General features: G+C 38.9%; 1 protein-coding gene across 1 annotated transcript in view; it reads right to left on the minus strand.

Annotated features, from left to right (window-relative positions):
- The window catches only part of srbd1 (S1 RNA binding domain 1), a 50,884-nt gene that overhangs the window by 17,885 nt on the left and 16,527 nt on the right, over positions 1-16,472 (minus strand). The window contains exons 15-16 of the mRNA XM_082557592.1: positions 3,801-3,892; positions 1,472-1,554 (exon numbers count right to left, since the gene is read on the minus strand). Coding sequence (XP_082413718.1) covers positions 1,472-1,554; positions 3,801-3,892 — 175 coding nt within the window. The remainder of the gene's footprint in view (positions 1-1,471; positions 1,555-3,800; positions 3,893-16,472) is intronic.

Below are 16,472 nucleotides of genomic sequence, written 5' to 3' on the forward strand. Positions count from 1 at the left end.
CTCTTGAAATAACCTTGATAAAAGATATCAGTGTATTACTTAGTTACAATTTACCCTGTACAATACTGACTTAGTGAGCAGAAACCTCCTCTCAGCAGATAAACAGCACCTCATCTGTTAGTTGATGAATGAAAAACCAACTGATAACAACTTCAGTCTCCTTTTTACTAAGCCAAAAGCAAAAATTCTTTTTCATCAATGACAAAAATATCTGCTTTTTTAGCAATTAAAATTAAATTAAAAGTTAATCAAAATAAAGTCAGTCCTACGGTGCATCAATTCTTCTCTCTCATCATTTCCCAGTGATTAAATGGGCTTCACATTTCTATTACAAAGAGGAATTCCACCAATTTAACACTAGACCTGAAAACTCACTCAGCCTTACAGTACATCAGCTCTTCTCTCTCATCACTGCCCAATAATTAAATGGTCCTCACATCTTTATCAGGAACAGGAATTCTACCAATTTAACAATATAACTGAAAAACAACTGCTGCAAAAAAGCACTACATGTTCTGCAGTTTACACCCTCTCTTCTACCTGCTTTAACTATATCCAATAAAGCCTTAAAAATAACTTTATTATTACTTTTTTTTGTAGTACATAGCATCTAATACTGGATCCATCATGTACAGCTGACAGTCGTTTATTGTGACCTTATTGTATTTGCCTGTGTCATCCTCATTCTTTTCCGTTTTCTACTTATTTCCATCTCCTCATAGCCTTTTCTTCCAAGACCACATGGAGAACAATACTGCATTCATAGCTGATGCTAACAGTAAGCTCACTGACATAATGCTCAGATTGCCTTTCTCGCACAATTACATACCCACTCGCAATGCAGAAAACCAACACTGAGCCAACTCCTGCTTCATACACACACACACACACACACACACACACACACACACACACACACACACACACACACACACACACACACACAGACACTGGAAAGAGTATAAAAGAGTTGGCAGTGCACACAAACGGACAGAGAACGGCAATTAAACAAGCAAAAGCAAATGTCCAAACATACGTCATGCCTGATCTCCATTAATTGAATTAGTCATCCTTAGCATCATCTGTTGACACAGCTCTCAGCCAAGTTTATCTTCTTTGTCTCTGCTTGCCTGTTTTGCCTTTTTTCCTCATCCCTCTCATCGCTTTTTCTTTTTAGGACTCAGTTACGTTTCTGCTCTCTTGGTTTTGCCTAAAAGATAAATGTCGCACCTAAACTCTAGTAAAAAGCAACTTGTGCTTTGGAGGATGAAAGGATAGAAATGCAAATGCATGATTACATTATTGTTGGTATGAAATATTTGATCTGGACTCTCCTAAAAAGACCATCTTTGATAACTAAAGTAAATACGAAACATTAAAATCAAAATAAACATAAGTGCCTTATTGTACACCTGGAATATTTGTCTTCATTGACAAAAGCAGACAATCGAAAAGCTAAAAGCTAACTTACCTGATATGTTCCAATGCCTATGTGTTTGGGATCAATCTTCACAAGCTCAGCCAGCGGATCTTGGACACGTCTTCCAATCGACACTGCCATCACACACACACAGACACACACACACACACATGAGATACCTCTACGTCTCATGGGAATCCGTGGTTTGTGTTTTTCATAAACTTGGTATTTGACTCACAGTTATTGAATATGCAAATCCATAGTAGTATGCGTAATTACTCGATATGCTAATTGTCTGCATATTACTGTGTTGGCCTGAGGGCAGGCCAAACCTAATTGTCATTCCTCCACCCCCACTAATAATAATTAAAGCTGGCATTCAGCTGGAGTTGCTGCACCTGTCATTTAGCTTGCTGATAGATGTTTGAGCCATGAACCTTTAAAAACACCAATTTATCCACTTCTGTGCCCTCAGGCAAAAACAGTCAAACGTAGCACACAAACAAATACACAATACTCCTCAACCAACGTTGGGTTTGTTTTATGACAGAGTCTTTAAGGTTTAGATCACACGTCTTTTCTGATTTTCTAAATGACAAAGAGAAAAATTACAATAATCTTATTCACATACACACGGCATTTCCCCACGAGCACACACCAAGCGGAGAAGAATAACACAACCAATCAATTGTGTACTTACATAACCATGGGCAAGACAAAGGGGATGCCAGCTCTGGGCGTTACCGTACACTGTTATGTCTTTTCCATTTATATAATTTTTAAAAAGAGAAAAAGCAATATATACATAAATATTTTTAGTAGTTTGAGTTTCCTTAAAAAATAGAACTTAAAAAAACTGCTATACTCCCCAAACTTTGGCATCACAACACAATTATGACCAACGATTTGCTCATCCATTGATCAATTTCAGGGAACAGTTTGTCCCTTCATTTGTCCTTCCTTTCCTGCCCTATCCACCGTTTTGTGTATGTAGTATGCTGCATGGGATGCATCAGATTCTGATCTTTGAGGTGGAAAAGGCAGACAAAGGGAAGAATAGGATGTAAGAGAGGGAGTATGTCTGGAATCAATGGTCCTCCTCTCTCTCCTCTGGCTGCGGCAGGAGCCTGCTGCCTGAGATAATATTTAGACAGGGATGGAGTTTCAACCCTAGCCTTGCTCAGTACACCACCAAAACTCTCCTATACTCTTTCCATTTATTCCGTCTCTAACCCCCACCCCCCCTCTGAAGGGAGGTTATTTGTAAATGGAGTCCAGCAGAACTCTCCAGCACTTATTGAAAGTTTATGAGCCAAATACAGTACTACAAAAATGGGAAGCAATGAAGAGCACAACAACTGACGAAGGCCCTGGCCAGACACATTACTCAGGAGAAAACGGAGACATCCAGCCTTCTGGTGAGACACTGATGATGTGGCTGCACAGTTTTTGTTGCAGAGCATGAACTGAGAAAGAAAATGAACTGCTCGCACTCCTCTCAAACATCATTACTCTCAATCAGATCATGAGCTGAAAAAACTTGATTACAACAGGCCAACTTTTAAAGAGATGCAGCATGTCTGCAATGAGTGACTGAAAACCAGTTAGTAACAGCAGTCCTCTGATCAGAGGGGAGACGGGAGGAGCAGAAATAAGTGGAACAAAAACAGTAATCCCTGGAAATGGGTAAAATATTACCTATTTCCACTAGGTGTCCCTAATCTCACAATAATCAGTGTAATAAGTCAAAACACCCCCCTGCATACAGTGTTACACAGCCATTCATTTAGACTAAGGCAATAGCAAAGATACCCCCGAAAGGCAAAACAGACACACACTGTTATTCATGGTGTCGAGGCTTAGCATCCAAATATAAATTCAGTAGATTTCTTGAGGTTTTCGTTATGGGTATAAATATGGCTCTCTGCAAGTGCTCTGTGCTGCTGACCACAGGATACTAGTGAGGAATAATCCAGCCTTGGCTGATTTATGGTTTTTATAGAGGAAGTCTGCTGGAAACATTTATTCTCCAAAACTCAGTGTGATTCCTTTATATTCTACTGTGTTTTCAATGACGTAGTATGTGCAGAGAGTTAGGAAGAATTGGCAAGGGAGGCAGAGAGGTAAAGCAAAGTTAGGGCGACAGAGGAGAACCAAAAAGCAATGCCAGAAATTCACTGATGTATGAAAGCATTATGCAAAAAAAAAAACCAAAAAAAAGGTGGAAAATAAAATTGAAGCTGAAACCAGTGGACATACAGCTGTTCCTGACTACCAAATTTCCAACCTTATTCATATTGCTATCCACAAAAACAACACATTAAACCAGGAAAAATCTACTTGCTACTTGACAACAATCAAGCTTTGCAGCTTGGTGTACCTGCACTCCTAAGGTTAGGGTCCAGGTCTGGCATCTCTTGGACTGCCTCGGGACTCACACTGTAGATGGATGCTCCTGCCTCATTGGTTATACTAGGGAAGATATGGGAAAGAAAGAAAAGTAAGAGTTAGAAAAGTAAAGGATGTCTTTGGGAAGATACTGGCAGAGATGTACAAAGGAAAAAGGGAAAACATACAGGTTCGACAGCGGGGGGAAGGTGAAAAAGAGGTGAGAAAGATGGGTTTGCATAGGGAGAAAATTGTGAGTTAAGGAGAGGGAGGAGGAAACTAATTAAAACAGCTATTACTACTTGAGAGACATCATCATAATTAAACATGACTTACATCTTTAATAATGTACTTGAAAAGTCCTTAAAACAGTTACTTTATTTGACTCTAGTTACCCTCTTTGTAGCCATGACAAGCCAAAATAGCATCATGACTAGTAGTCCTGCACCCTTAACATTAAGATCTCAGTTACAGTCTTTCAAATGCCTTTAAGTATTCTGACACTTGGCAGCAGGTGTAAAAAAACAACTTGCACTCCAAATACATGTATGAGTCACTGCCTCATGTACCTATGAATACTTAACATGTTCAGAAGTTAGCGAGTCAGTTGGGTGATTGAGTCAATTTGCCCACTGTATGGTATGCACTTTAGGCAACTATAAATTCACAGCCATACATTTTTCTGCATATATGATTCAGAGTACGGTCACTTTTCCACACTGAACTCTCACAAAAGAAAGTCTGACTCAGTAGTAAGATACCGAACCTCTTTACAGCAAATCGTGTGGCACTTCTGCCATCTAGTGGTAGTTTTGGTGCACTGTTTGCCAGCCTCTATAGAGTATTACTATAGACAAGGGATGTCAAACTCACTTAACCTCGTGAGCTACACACAGCCTATTTTAATCTTAAGTGAGGCATAGAAATGCTACTTCTCTTTCTGTCAGTGTAAAGAAACATAACTAAACATTTAATCCCTGAGATGTCTCAACATAACAAAAAGAAGTGCAATTTCAACAGCACGCTTCATTTTTCTACGTGATAAATGTGTGAAATTACAGAAAAATAAATAATTTTACAGACTGTCCTTTATTTATAAATCGAAAAGTTTTTGTTCATTCACAACAAAATGTGAAATTTATATAACAGAAAGTGACAAACATATTAGTAATTTATTAGTTTATTAGTTTTATTAGTTTATCTATTACTTAAATACTTTGGTGCATTATAAGTGTCAAAGGGGTAGGTCTATATCACTAGGGAACAAAAGGAAAAGCTGTTAATGTAATCAAAATACAATTAAAAGTTCAAAATGCTGCATTCATTCACATTTTCCAAAGCCATGTCAGGACTGAGACATGATGTCAGACATACCAAGTTTCAACTAAGTCCTAAGTAATATAATTCTTCTTTCTGCCCAGTTATCTATAAATTTAAGTAACATAAAAAAAATCCATTTACATATTGCTGCAGAAAGAAAATCGTTAGAATTATGCATAAAGTTAGAAAATAAAACCAACAGTCTGCCTTAATACTTCACATAATTAACCATTAAATAAACTTTTAACGACTCAACTGAAGTCAAGGTCTTTGACAATTCCAGCATTGTTATATTTCATATATATCTTATAATTAAATTCCTGGCAATATAAGGTTAACATGCTACGAATTATACAATTTCCCTGTTAATGCATTCAGTCTAAAGTAGGCTGCTTATCATCCATCACCACACTTGCAAGATGGTGGTACAACAAAGCCACTGATACCCATGTTAATGTTGGTGACACACAAATGAAACTGCCAAATTGTTTAGTCGTCCTATTCTCTTGAAGGGGACTTGGAGAAAGAAAGAAGGGGGAGTTCCCTCAGGGCTAACCAATATGACAAGAGGGTCGTCCCCTCCCCTATGTCCAAAACTAAGGTCTTCCATAGTGCGCTCACACACACAAACACACACGCGTGCACATATACTATCCCAGAGGCCTAGACCTTGCTACAACAATCTTGCCAATTATAAGTATCTCATTAATGAGGAGTGGCAGAGGCCGTCTGATGAGAATCGCATTTAAATTAACTTGTCTGTCCACCCTCCCTTTTTCTTTCTCCTTCCCAATATCTTTATTCAGCCCTTTCTCCATTACACTGTTCTTTTTGTTAACCTCCCATCCATCGCGCTGACAGCTGACATATCGCCATGGTGACACTACTAACGAGCAATGGCACATGACCTTCAAGGAGGTCAAAGCAAAGCTGGTCATTAACCTGACACACATGGGCTCGCGCAGAAACATGCAGGCTTGCAGAGACACAAATTTACATGGTAGGTAATGCAGATTAAGACCAGATTAAGATTTCGCTTATATAAACAAAATCATTCACTATACCTAAATCTCAATTTTCCAACAGCAAATGCAAAGGGCCAAATAATTATATATGTATTTATATACATATGAATGTGTATTTCCCAACCCTGATCTCTCTCTCTGCCCCCAAAACAGAGTGGGTAGGTCAATGAGGTGTAGCACCTACACCGTTTGTTTTTCAAGAAAAATTACAACAAGAGAGAGAGAGATGCTCTAGACAGAGTGAAAAAAAATGATGGTACAATGAAGCATGCACAGGACATATGAAAGTTGAGAATAGGGTGAGAGAAGAAAGCAAGGCCACCAGCCCCTATCACGTCTGACTTAATTAAGGCTGCTGCTGGGGCATCTGGGTAACCACTGTCATAGATACAGCTCTGAGCCCTCATCGCCATAGCATCTATGACTGCAGCCATAGTGAGGGGATCGCCCTGGCAGCCAGCAGAAGGTCATCTGTGGTTGGATGGTGGATGAATGGACAGATAACACACACACACTCTCTCTCTCTCTCTTTTGTATACAAAGTCAGTGGTTGCCTCTTGGTGTGAAGCAATGATTTCTGCCCCTGTAGGGATATCGTTCACTCGCATGTTCATTTGCTCTCTTAATTGTACACAAACATAAATATAGACTTGCCTTTAGCCATGCCCTTTCCTGGGGGAAAGTCACAAACTCAATGGTCCACACACACACACACACACAATGACTGGCATCCTGCTACTCCTCAAGAAAACAGAACTGTTATTAGCCACAAAACCCCAACTCAACAACTTGAAGAAAGGGATGCTGTAACTGAATATCTGTCTATTTAGATGTTTGTTGTTTAGGCCCTATGGTTTTATATTTCACTAGTCTGATATTTCTCTTTTTAATTTGGAAATACCCTTACACTTGAGATGCTTCAGTTCACATAATTGTTGCCAATTTTGGAACGTTTTATACCAATTATATGCTTTTTTCATAAAAGGAATCAATAACAAAAATCAGTAGACAGGAGTGCTTTGCCTCTCACACTTAAAGGAGCTGTAGCACCAACAGTCCGCGCACAGTCAATTACCAGCAGGTGCAGTCACTTAAGAGAGTAAATCAAATAAAACATGCCTAGTAAAGAATATATACAATATATATGTGTAAAATACATAATATGACCAAATGCTGATGAATAAATCCCCCAAAACTGATTCTGTTTATCTGGATGTAGCCTTTTCAGTGGGAGAAATTATGAATTTAAAAAAGCATTCTGTGTGCTGCAAAGATTAATACCTTTGAAATCACCGATTTTGTAATTCAGCTGGACAACTAACCTAAACCTACATCCAAAGCAGAGATATTTTTTAGAATGAAGATGAGGGATATAACTGCCAAAAGTCAGTCACTTGAATTCAGCAAGACTTTGCATGCATTTCACTTGCTTAAAAGAGATCCCATATAGAATGCGAGTGTAGGTGGCTGCAATCTGCTGCTTAATATGCAAAAGAAAGCAGCAAAGGGTACTGATCTCCAATACCTTTCTCTCTGTGTTAATGATACCCAGTCAAGCTGAAGTAGAAACCTTCTTATTTACTGCTTTACTTAAATATGGTAAGGAAAAGAGAACGCAAACTTTGTTGCCCAAATATGTCTAACCTGGACCATGTTTTCTATTCCAGCAACTGTGTTTGTGTTCAGGATACTTGGATTGGCCTCATTTTATTGCCTCAGAATGAGCTGTAACATCAGATGTTGTCACCCAAAAATAAATTTGCACGCACGCACACGCACACACACACACACACACACACACACAAAAACACACACAGTAAGTTTCTCTGTCCCAGCTGCTCAAACAGCTTCGTTCCATTGTTCAGTCAGCTGCAAAGCTTGACCTGAGGGAGACAAATTGAGGGATGCGCCATATCGCACTCTCTCTCTCTCCCTCTCTCTCTCGCACACACACACACACACACACACACACACACACACACACACACACACACACGTCGGTTCTGAAGACAATGACATTTTTCACAGAGAAAAGCGTCCAAATGGCAGGTGTCAGAGGCCGTCAGTCTCTTTCGAGGCGCTAGAAGGCAGGCAGCCGAACGCACACACACATAAACTCCAACTGCCAGTGTGAGGCATGTCTGAAAAGAGCAAAGCCTCACAGACACTCACGTCAATCTGGTAGCAGGAAAGGCCTGCACTTGTGTCATACACAAAAGCATACACAACCACATGCAAACACGCAATACACACATGGCATGTCACACACATTCATCACACATTTTTGTCACACAAGACTATTGTAGGGAACCGTGTAGCCCTAGGGTGAAACGTGGGGAAGAAGGGACCGAGGCTGGCCACCAGTGAGCACGGTGGGAGGAGCGACAGGCCTGTGGCTCCTCAGAATGAAAGTGGCAGATATTTACTGTTCACCACCTGCAAATGCCAAGTCCTCAACCCAACCCAAACCATCTGTGACTATGTTAAGCTAAAAAAGTCCAAATAAACCTTCTTCAAAAAACAATACTGCTTGAATTATTTGTTTTTTTACAAGCCATTTACTTCAGTAATGGAAAGAGCAAAATATCTCCAAGAGCTCCGTGAGGATGAAATAGAAAGAGAGCAACAAAAAGCTTCCTGCTTTGTGCCAAAAAGAAAGGGCAAACGAGATCAAATGAAAAAGCTGTGAAGAGCACAGAAGGTGGGCACAGATGTCACAGTGCTTTTCATGCCCTTTAGACTTTCACACTTTGACGGGTAAAAGGTTTCAAGGAAAAAGTAGAAAGTAGCTATCCCACAATTATTAACACATAAGTCATGCCATCATAATTCATATCAAATTCATATTTTTTTGTTTCATTAAAAAAAAAGCATGGTAACACTGTGACTGATTAGAAGAAATGTCTACTATCTGCAATACATGAATGCATTTCTACTTTATACATAGTAACAGACAATACACATTCATTTTGCAACTAACTAAACTATTTATTTAACCCATCCTTTTAAGGTTAAACAAATAACAAATATACAGAATATGTATTTAAGTTGAAACTCTCAAGGTTCCTTAAATAATCACGATAAATGCAAATGATAATGTTTTTCTTCTGACCTGTAGGTTTTCCACTAACACACAACTTGGGTTTTGTTCAAAAACATTTAGCTAAAACAACCACATCTCAACCCCACGAGCCACAACCTGTCCACAAAGTATTAAAAGAGAATTTGTTACGTTATATTTTCTCCTGTCTGAAATGTTTACTCAATACTTCCACCATTTTCTGCATCAGACTCAATTCATTATGAATTTTAAGGCAAAGACATAACCTCTTTGTTTACCCGTGGGTTTATTTTCCTCTTCTAATATGAAGATGCACCCCAAAGCCAAGCTGAGGCCTTTCCATGCCTCTAAATCCATCTGTCCCTCTGCACCACCTCCTATCCAACCTTCAATGGGGCCTGAGTGCCTGGATGTCACTCAGTCATCGCTTGTCCTGCCACTGTATGTTCATCACTCTCTCAGCTTGGCCCTGGGAGCATGCCTGGACACAGGACATGACAGGGGATACACATACCCGCACCCACATACAGTCATAAATACAGTCTCCACCACTTTCCTCCAGGTCCATCAGTAGCAAGTAATAATGATCTCATCCCAACAGGAGCGAGCCAGAGGGCAAGACAGTCAAGGACTTATTGTAAGCGTGCCTGTGTGCCAGGGCAAACAGAGGCTGTTATTAGACACTGCTATTTGACTTTTTCTTCTGCTGCTTGTGTCAATCTCATCTACAGAATGAACCATTTAAGGAAAAATAATGACTAGCATGAGAAAGAGAAACGTCATAATACTTTTATCAACTAAAAGTACAACTTTGACAAAACCCACAGCTCAACGACAAGTCAGAAATGGCAAAAAAAGAGATTCAATTATAATAAACTGTAGCAAAAGTCACCATATAGACAAAGTAGTTTTATTACGACAGAGCACCACAAAAAACGATTTTATTTTAACACACTGCAATTTATCAGGTCATTTATTCAACGCAACAGGACCGGTGGTTGGAGTTGTGACATGTAGGCCCGCAGGATCTGATTGTGTGTTTATGAAAAAGGATAAGAGGGTCAGTCATCCCATTGCCTTGAGGAGCAACAGAGAAAGTGGTCAAGAAATTGGATGTCGTTTCTGTTTGCCTTTAGCAGTGGTCAGAGTGCGTGTGTATCATCACAGTTGCCCAAAGATCTCCCTAACCTTACCCCACATATTCTTGCCCTCTGATATAATAACATCAACCTATTACAGCCAAACACTGTCAACTTGTTAGCCTTAATGCTCAAAGCCCAAAACATGCAAAACAGTGAAATGCAACGGTAAATGTATCGCAGTTCAATCGTAACACTGTGAAAACAGGAAGTGTTTAAAACTGACTTGCAGATCAAATTTAAGCACAATATTTTTGCACTGAACCCTCTCAGCTTTTTGTCATTTGTAAACCTCAGTCCAATTCACTGTGCGTACGTGCATTCGTGCGTGCGTGCATGTCTTTCCTACCAGTAAGATTCCCCCACAAAAATCTGGAAACCACCTGACGAAAGTGACAGAGACCACATATCATATCACCAAGCACAACGCTACATCACACCAACACACAAACATTTCCACTCGAGCATCTGTCTGGTCCGTGTTGTGCACCTTTGTGAGCTTTGACAAAGCCTGCATGCTCTATCAGTGTTAAAGCACAATGACAGCTGAGGTCAAGCTGCTCTAGCCAGGCAAGTAGGAGAAAGAAAGACACACGCACACATACTGAGCAGTGAGCTAGCAAAGAGCAGGTGTTAATGACAATGCCCAGGCAATCAGAGCAGATGCACTCTGGTTAGGTCACCTAAAACCTAGAAAATAGTTTACTCAAGTCAGAAATTTGGAGCTTCCTTCTAATGTGTCCCAGAATGATGTCCAGCAGGAGGTCTTAACATTATCCAGGCACAGCTGTATGGCAAGTAACCTAATGTGCATTCAGTGAGGGTCATCATCGCCACAGACAAACCTTGTCAGCTTAATATTACCTCATGCTGTATAATTTCCTGCAGATTACTGGTCATCCATAGAGGCATAGTTCAAGCTTAATCATGCAAGGTTACTGTGTGGTGAATCTTATAGGACTATGAAGAACCAGATTGTGTGATATAATTCTTACATGGCAAAGACAAGAAAAGAAAAATACAGGAAGCAACACTGAAGTCCTTAAAAGCTGTCATACTTAATCCTCCACTGCTAACATCTAAATATATATTTTTTCTAATGATAATCCTGTTTCAATAACCTTGAGTTGTATGCTAGTATATACTCCTTAAACGTCTTTGTACTATGTCAAAACTCACAATCTTCTCTTGAATATAAAAGGTTTTATATAATTTGAATAAAATATAAATTAACATAACAGAGATTATCCGCTTAACTGGTCAACTAGAAGCCAAGTTCGCTCACCATCTTTTTCATTAAATAAAAAAAAAAAACAACAAAACAAAATTTAAGAGAACTAGGCCTAAATTATTATGGAGAGGATGTTGAAATCAGACACAAGTATGCACATTTTAGGCAGTTTGTTCAATTTACCTTTGTTAAAAAAAAGCCTTGTATAGCCACAATGATAGCATCAACCCACTAAAATATTTGAGAGCAAATCAGTGCTGAAAAAATTAATTAACCGATCAACAAAATATTTATTCAGCAACAATTTTAATAATCACTACTGGTTAATTTCACATTCCAGCCTCTCAAATGTGAAGATTTGTTGCTTTTCTCTATTGAATTACAGAATATTAAACAGCTGAAAGCATAAAATAATGAAAAGATTAATTGCTGTGATAGTATTTCTCCATTTTGAATTTGCTAAAGTTGTGATTATTAAAGAATCAGAATCATTTTTATTTGCCCAAGTTTGTGCACACAAACAAGTAAATTTGCAAAAATATAAACGTTACATTTAAATAGGCAGTATATACAAATAAGTTATATTTTTGACTTTCAGTAAGTGCAGAACTGAGTAGTGCAATGTGCATATGTGCCTATCACCTTCATATAAAAGGTACAGTAAGTAGCTTTCGGGGTTATTTATCAGAAAAAAAGAATGTTGTATTCATAGAAATACAATGATTGGTGTGTAATTACATCTTCTAACAAAGTGATGTGGACAAGACGGACATTGCCATTCTGCATAATCGCATTTTATGTATATGGCTGGATACCGGTCACATATGTTGTACACCTTATAAGTAACTTTATATTTAAAGATCACAAATAGGTCGTTCAAACTATATATAAGTATTTAACATTTGGACATCTATATTTACATCATCAATTTTTCATTCTGTCTTTCTCCCCCTCCACACATGCTCTTTCCTCCCTCATTTCCCCCTCCTCACCTTAAGCCTCATCTCTGGTACTAAAGTTAGAAAATGTGAATAAATATGCTTAGCTATCTTGGATATTCTTGCAGTCACTTATTCACTGAAGATAACACATCCGACACTACCATCTCTTAAACAAACTAACAGTAGGCAAGCTAAACAGCAGCAGCTGGTTATAAGCTAACATTATTCCAGCTAATGTAAGGCTCAAGTGTCTTGCAAATTACACTCTCCCTCTGATAAACAGCTTGATAACATTCTCACATAGTTATTCACCAAGTGTCCCTGTAAAACAATGTTTAATCTATTGTTTCACTAAGTTCAGCGAACAGTGGCAAGAACATCATGATTACGAACAGAAAACCCTGGACACGAGCTTCACTGACTCATCGACTCTTATTGGACTCCTTTCACAAAGTTTTGCAGCTTGTTCCAGAAACAAATAGACATGGGAAAGTGGTATATTGACAGCTGAGGTAGACAGCGAAGTGACAGGCTGCAGTGCCAGCTAGAGTTGTTTGTCCCACATCAGCCACTGTAGCTAGGTTTATACACTTGAATTGGGAGAGGTAAGAAAACACAATTCAATTGACTGCAATCTGAAATCTACTAATATGGTGAGATTTACACACTGTACCTTTAAAAAAATCAGAAAGAACTACATATATGTTAATAATGGTGCTGTGTACTTTTTGTGGCCTAATGAAATTACTCCGTGCACTCCATTGTACATCATTTCTGCGCTATCAGGGAAACAAATAGGGGTGACTATTACAGCTGCACAGAATAAAACAAGCTTTCACATCTGTAGCTCCAAAATGACATAAAATGACAGTCTTACAGACAAAGACTCAAATCTGTGCACTTTTTTCACCATCTTTGGAAAAGGCCACACTTCTAAAGCATTATGGTGATGCGGAAGATGAAAGTTAGACTTAAACAGGACTAAGGCAAGGAAAACTGCATGCACACACACACACACACACACACACACACACACACACGCACAGTCAAAATACAAGTAGGGATGTCCTGCAGGCTGCCATTTCTGGCTGTCATTCCATCTGAGCACTGAGGCAGAAGGACAGAGAGCGAAAGAGAGACAGGCGAGTAGAGAAGACAGGGTGGTGAAGGGTGGGGGTGGTGACACAATGAAGGCTCACAGGGAGACAGGAAGCAGACGGTGCAAATGAGGCCGGGGACTTTAATGAACTACGGCACAGTCAAAGCTGGCAGAAAAAGTGGAGGAAAAGAGAAGAGAGGGGAGGTCTAATTACCAACACATGTGTTTGCAGAGGTACACACAGAGCCAAACAAGCCAGCCCAACCTAATACCTCTAATGGTATTCTAGTAAAAATATTAAAATACTGGTAATGCCAAACTTTTACTGATTCTATTTAAAATGGTAATGGCATCATAACTAGCAGCAGATGACAAAAAAAGCAGGGTGAAAAACAAGGGCCACTAAAGGTATAGCAATGGTAACACAGGGAGAGTCACTCACTTTGTAAATACCCTGAAACCACTATTTTGTCTTCCTGGTTGTTTTCCACCACTGTGATTTGGCTAGCTACGGATTCCTAAAAACCTTCCTACATCTGTCAAGCAAAAAGTATTGGGCACCAATTTGGTATCACGTCAGCCTACAAAAGCTCATGCAAACATGCTAAGTATACAAGAAAATAGGTCAATTAATTACTTTGGGGTCATACACAGCCAGCACTAAGACCCCTACTGTTTCTGATGCTACACAGCTATTCTACATCACTGTCATCATCCTTGTGGTCACAGTAATGAGTATGTCTTAGTAGCAAGTCAGGGTCAGCTGTGGGTCAACCAGCAGGGGAGTGAGACCCTCACAGTAAACAACCATCACTCTTTGAGGCCAGTTATTCTTTAATCAGCCATGCAATCATTGTCATTCTTCAAGAGATGCTTCTGTCAAATTTGACACAATTAACCAGATATCTTAAAGGAGTATTAAGGAAAAACACATATTACTAATACAGCAGGTATTAGGATGTTAATCCATTTTAGATCAATAAATGTTGACAACTAGTATATTAACCAACAGGCTAGCTATACAATTTCCCCACCCCTAAAACTTTTTTCCATTTGTACCAGGAGAATGACTTCATCCAGCATAGAATGATTTTCCATGCAGCAGGAACGACAGAATAAAAAACATGCAGAAATAAGTGTATTGATATAAAACTGCTGTAACATAAATGTGAAGTATCTCAGTTACACAGTCAATTGGGTTAAAAACCCAATTGAAAAATTACAACTAATTTAAATCAACTCTACCTATTCTGCTAAGATGAGTGGCAAATTACCCAGCCACAGTTATGCCTTTTGGTTGCCGATGGCTACCAAAAACATCTGGTCAAGAGGCACCTTGCTAAGGGACATTTAACCAAATATTAGTGGGGACGTAAGTATACATTTGACACTGTGTGGATTAGAAAATATCAAAAATAAATTCTAACTTGAAATGTATGTTATCCAATCACCTCACGCTGGGAAAAGAACAGCTCAAAAAAATAATTAAAAGTCCAAAATTACCATAACAATTACGGATATGATGTGTGTATGTAAACTTATGACCACAACTCTAAATCCCAAAGTACGTGCAATACTGATACTGAACCAATCCTAGAGTTTTAACACTTTGGAACGAACCACTATTTAAGTATGGGCAGTTTTTGAAAATCTAGGAAAAGGATTCTGCAGGGCCAAAGAATGTTCAACTGAAGTTAAGAAGGGAAAGTCAGGAAAGGGATACATAATGTAAAACAAGGACCAAGGAGAATCAGATTGAGAGAGAAGGGAGCGAAGAGCAGCAAGAGCAGAATGTAGATTTAAATTCTGAAAAAAACAGACTGTATTTTAACATCTTTTTTTTCCCCATATCTTATTCATCAACTGTCCAAAGAAACCAGAGTGAGATATAGGACCAGATGATTCTGGAAAGATGTTATCTCTGGACGACAACAACCATTTTTCAATAACTAATGTCAAAACAACAGCTTTCTGTTCTTCTATAGTTCACACACTTGCAAATGCCTTTATTCCTCAAACCATACCAAGTTAAGGCAGACTCTTTACACATGTGCTGCGTACTCAAATGTGATTAATCACATTGAGTAATACAGGACATTCAGCTATCACCACATCAAACAGACATCCAAAGGTTCTTCTGTGTTGTGAAAAGTGTGAATGCCAAACAGCTGCAGCAAAAGAATGAACAAGAAAGGCATTATATCAAGATGTAAAATTTAGCTGCTCTGGAGGTGCTCAAAAGAAAAACCGTCTGTCAGGAAAATAATCAAGTGGACATTAACTTACTAAACGCCTCGCTTTCACTGTTTCTGTTCTAAAAAGACGACAGAAAATGTAACATGATAGAAAAAATATGGGCTATTATACCAAAAGCACAACCTTTGAAGTGTGTGTGTGTATATGAACTCCAAGGTGCTCAGAAAAAAAAAAATTATACATAGACATTCACATATCACTTAAAGTCAGTTTAGGCTGTGGTCCCACTTCTAACCCCAAGTCAACAAACACACATGGAACTCAGTAGAGAGTGAGCGAGATGGAGCAGGGAGAGGCCAGTGGTTATTATGCTTGGACACAGGTTCTGTGCTGTTATATTCTTAAGTTTGGACTGGGCCTGGTTACAGACACAACTTCAACCACAAAGCGTCTCTTTAATTGGACCAAAGCGTAACAAAGTCCAGATGGCTTTAATGGACAATATTCACTGGAGGACACATTCCTCTTAGTCTTACTCTGCATCTGTGTCCTGCTTTCTCGCTCACACATATAATGCTTTTTGTTTTTTATTCTTCTACACTTCTCATCACTGTTCTCCCCCACTGTTAATCTTATTCTGTACCAAGATCAT

This window comes from Aulonocara stuartgranti (genome assembly GCF_965226115.1).
Source record: "Aulonocara stuartgranti genome assembly, chromosome: 13".
Taxonomy (NCBI): domain Eukaryota; kingdom Metazoa; phylum Chordata; class Actinopteri; order Cichliformes; family Cichlidae; genus Aulonocara; species Aulonocara stuartgranti.